The sequence below is a fragment of the Phaethon lepturus genome, unplaced genomic scaffold, assembly GCF_000687285.1.
Source record: "Phaethon lepturus isolate BGI_N335 unplaced genomic scaffold, ASM68728v1 scaffold18423, whole genome shotgun sequence".
Classification (NCBI taxonomy): domain Eukaryota; kingdom Metazoa; phylum Chordata; class Aves; order Phaethontiformes; family Phaethontidae; genus Phaethon; species Phaethon lepturus.
In genome coordinates this window covers 11,742-13,152 of record NW_010529927.1, presented here as the reverse complement: position 1 = coordinate 13,152, position 1,411 = coordinate 11,742, and the positions used below count along the sequence as shown (strand labels likewise).

The 1,411-nt window shown below is 49.5% G+C and overlaps 1 protein-coding gene across 1 annotated transcript in view; it reads left to right on the top strand.

Annotated features, from left to right (window-relative positions):
- The window catches only part of LOC104618492 (carboxypeptidase A2-like), a gene marked incomplete at its 5' end in the record, with an annotated part of 7,530 nt that overhangs the window by 3,738 nt on the left and 2,381 nt on the right, over nucleotides 1–1,411 (top strand). The window contains 3 exon segments of the mRNA XM_010284102.1: nucleotide 1; nucleotides 4–60; nucleotides 423–513. The exon segment at nucleotide 1 is cut by the window's left edge and continues 74 nt beyond it. Of these exon segments, the coding sequence (XP_010282404.1) occupies nucleotide 1; nucleotides 4–60; nucleotides 423–513 (149 nt within the window).

Below are 1,411 nucleotides of genomic sequence, written 5' to 3'. Positions count from 1 at the left end.
TGGAACGTTTTCCTGCTGACAGTCTCAAACCCTGATGGATACGTATTCACTCACACAACAGTGAGTAAGCATGCTGTGTCTCTAACCTGATTTAGAAAGCTGTCATGCTCTTCCAAGCGAACAGTAAATGCGAGGGAAGTAGGCTCTGAAAGTCCATTTCTTAATGCTGTAAGAAGGAGTTACAAAAGAGTTGGGCAGGCAAAGATACTAATTACTTGTCTAACCCACCTTCACCCACTGTAAATTCACCAGCCCTTCACTTTTTGTCCATTGGCCCATCTTGGCAGTCAGCCCATCAGAAATAATCTTATGCTTATGCCTAGGATCACTTCCTGGTGAATGGCAACTATTTCTGGGTAGTGGTTCTAATGCAATGACCGAGATTTGCTCCTTTTTGAAGCCATAGCGTTTCTTTGTTTTAGAATCGTATGTGGAGGAAGACCCGCTCCAAGAATCAAGGCAGTCGGTGTGTTGGAGTTGATCCAAACCGGAACTGGGATGCAGGTTTTGGAGGTAGGAATAAAGTTTCTGGTTTCTGGCTGTCCCTAAGAAGACGGTTCCCTTTCATGTTCCCAGATCCTGTTATGCAGGACCAGTAATTGCCTTAATATAAGGGATTCAGAAAGAAAATGGTCAAACAGGATGGTAGCTGTCTTTTGCAAAGGTAACTTCGTATTGATTAATTGCCAGTGAGCACAAGATGAAGGCAGGAATCTGTATCATCTAGAAGTATGTCCCTTGAGTATTCATGCTCTATCGCTGCTGTTTGAGCATTTATAAGCACTTAAGGACTTGCCTTTGGCTGAAGACTTGTTCTTAGGAAAGCCTGTCTTTGTGTTGGTCTGCTTTGATCTCATCTTTGTCACATCCAGAGGGTAGTGGTCAAAGGCTCAGTGTCCAGATGGAGATCGGTGATGAGTGGTGTCCCTCAAGGGTCTGTACTGGGACCAGTACTCTTTAATATCTTCATCAAAGACATAGACAGTGGGATCGAGGGCACCCTCAGCAAGTTTGCAGACGACACCAAGCTGAGTGGTGTGGTTGACATGCCTGAGGGACAGGATGCCATCCAGAGGGTCCTGGACAAGGTTGAGGAACAGGCCCATGTGAACCTCATAAGGTTCAACAAGGCCAAGGGCAGGGTCCTGCCCCTGGGTCAGGGCAACCCCTGGTATCAGCACAGACTGGGGGATGAAGGGATGGAGAGCAGCCCCATGGAGAAGGACTTGGGGATCCTGGGCGATGAAAAGCTGGACGTGAGCTGGCAATGTGCACTCGCAACCCAGAAGCCAACCGTGTCCTGGGCTGCACCCAAAGCCACGTGGCCAGCAGGGCGAGGGAGGGGATTCTGCCCCTCTGCCCCGCTCTGGGGCGGCCCCCCTGCAGCGCTGCGTCCAGCTCTGGAGCCCTC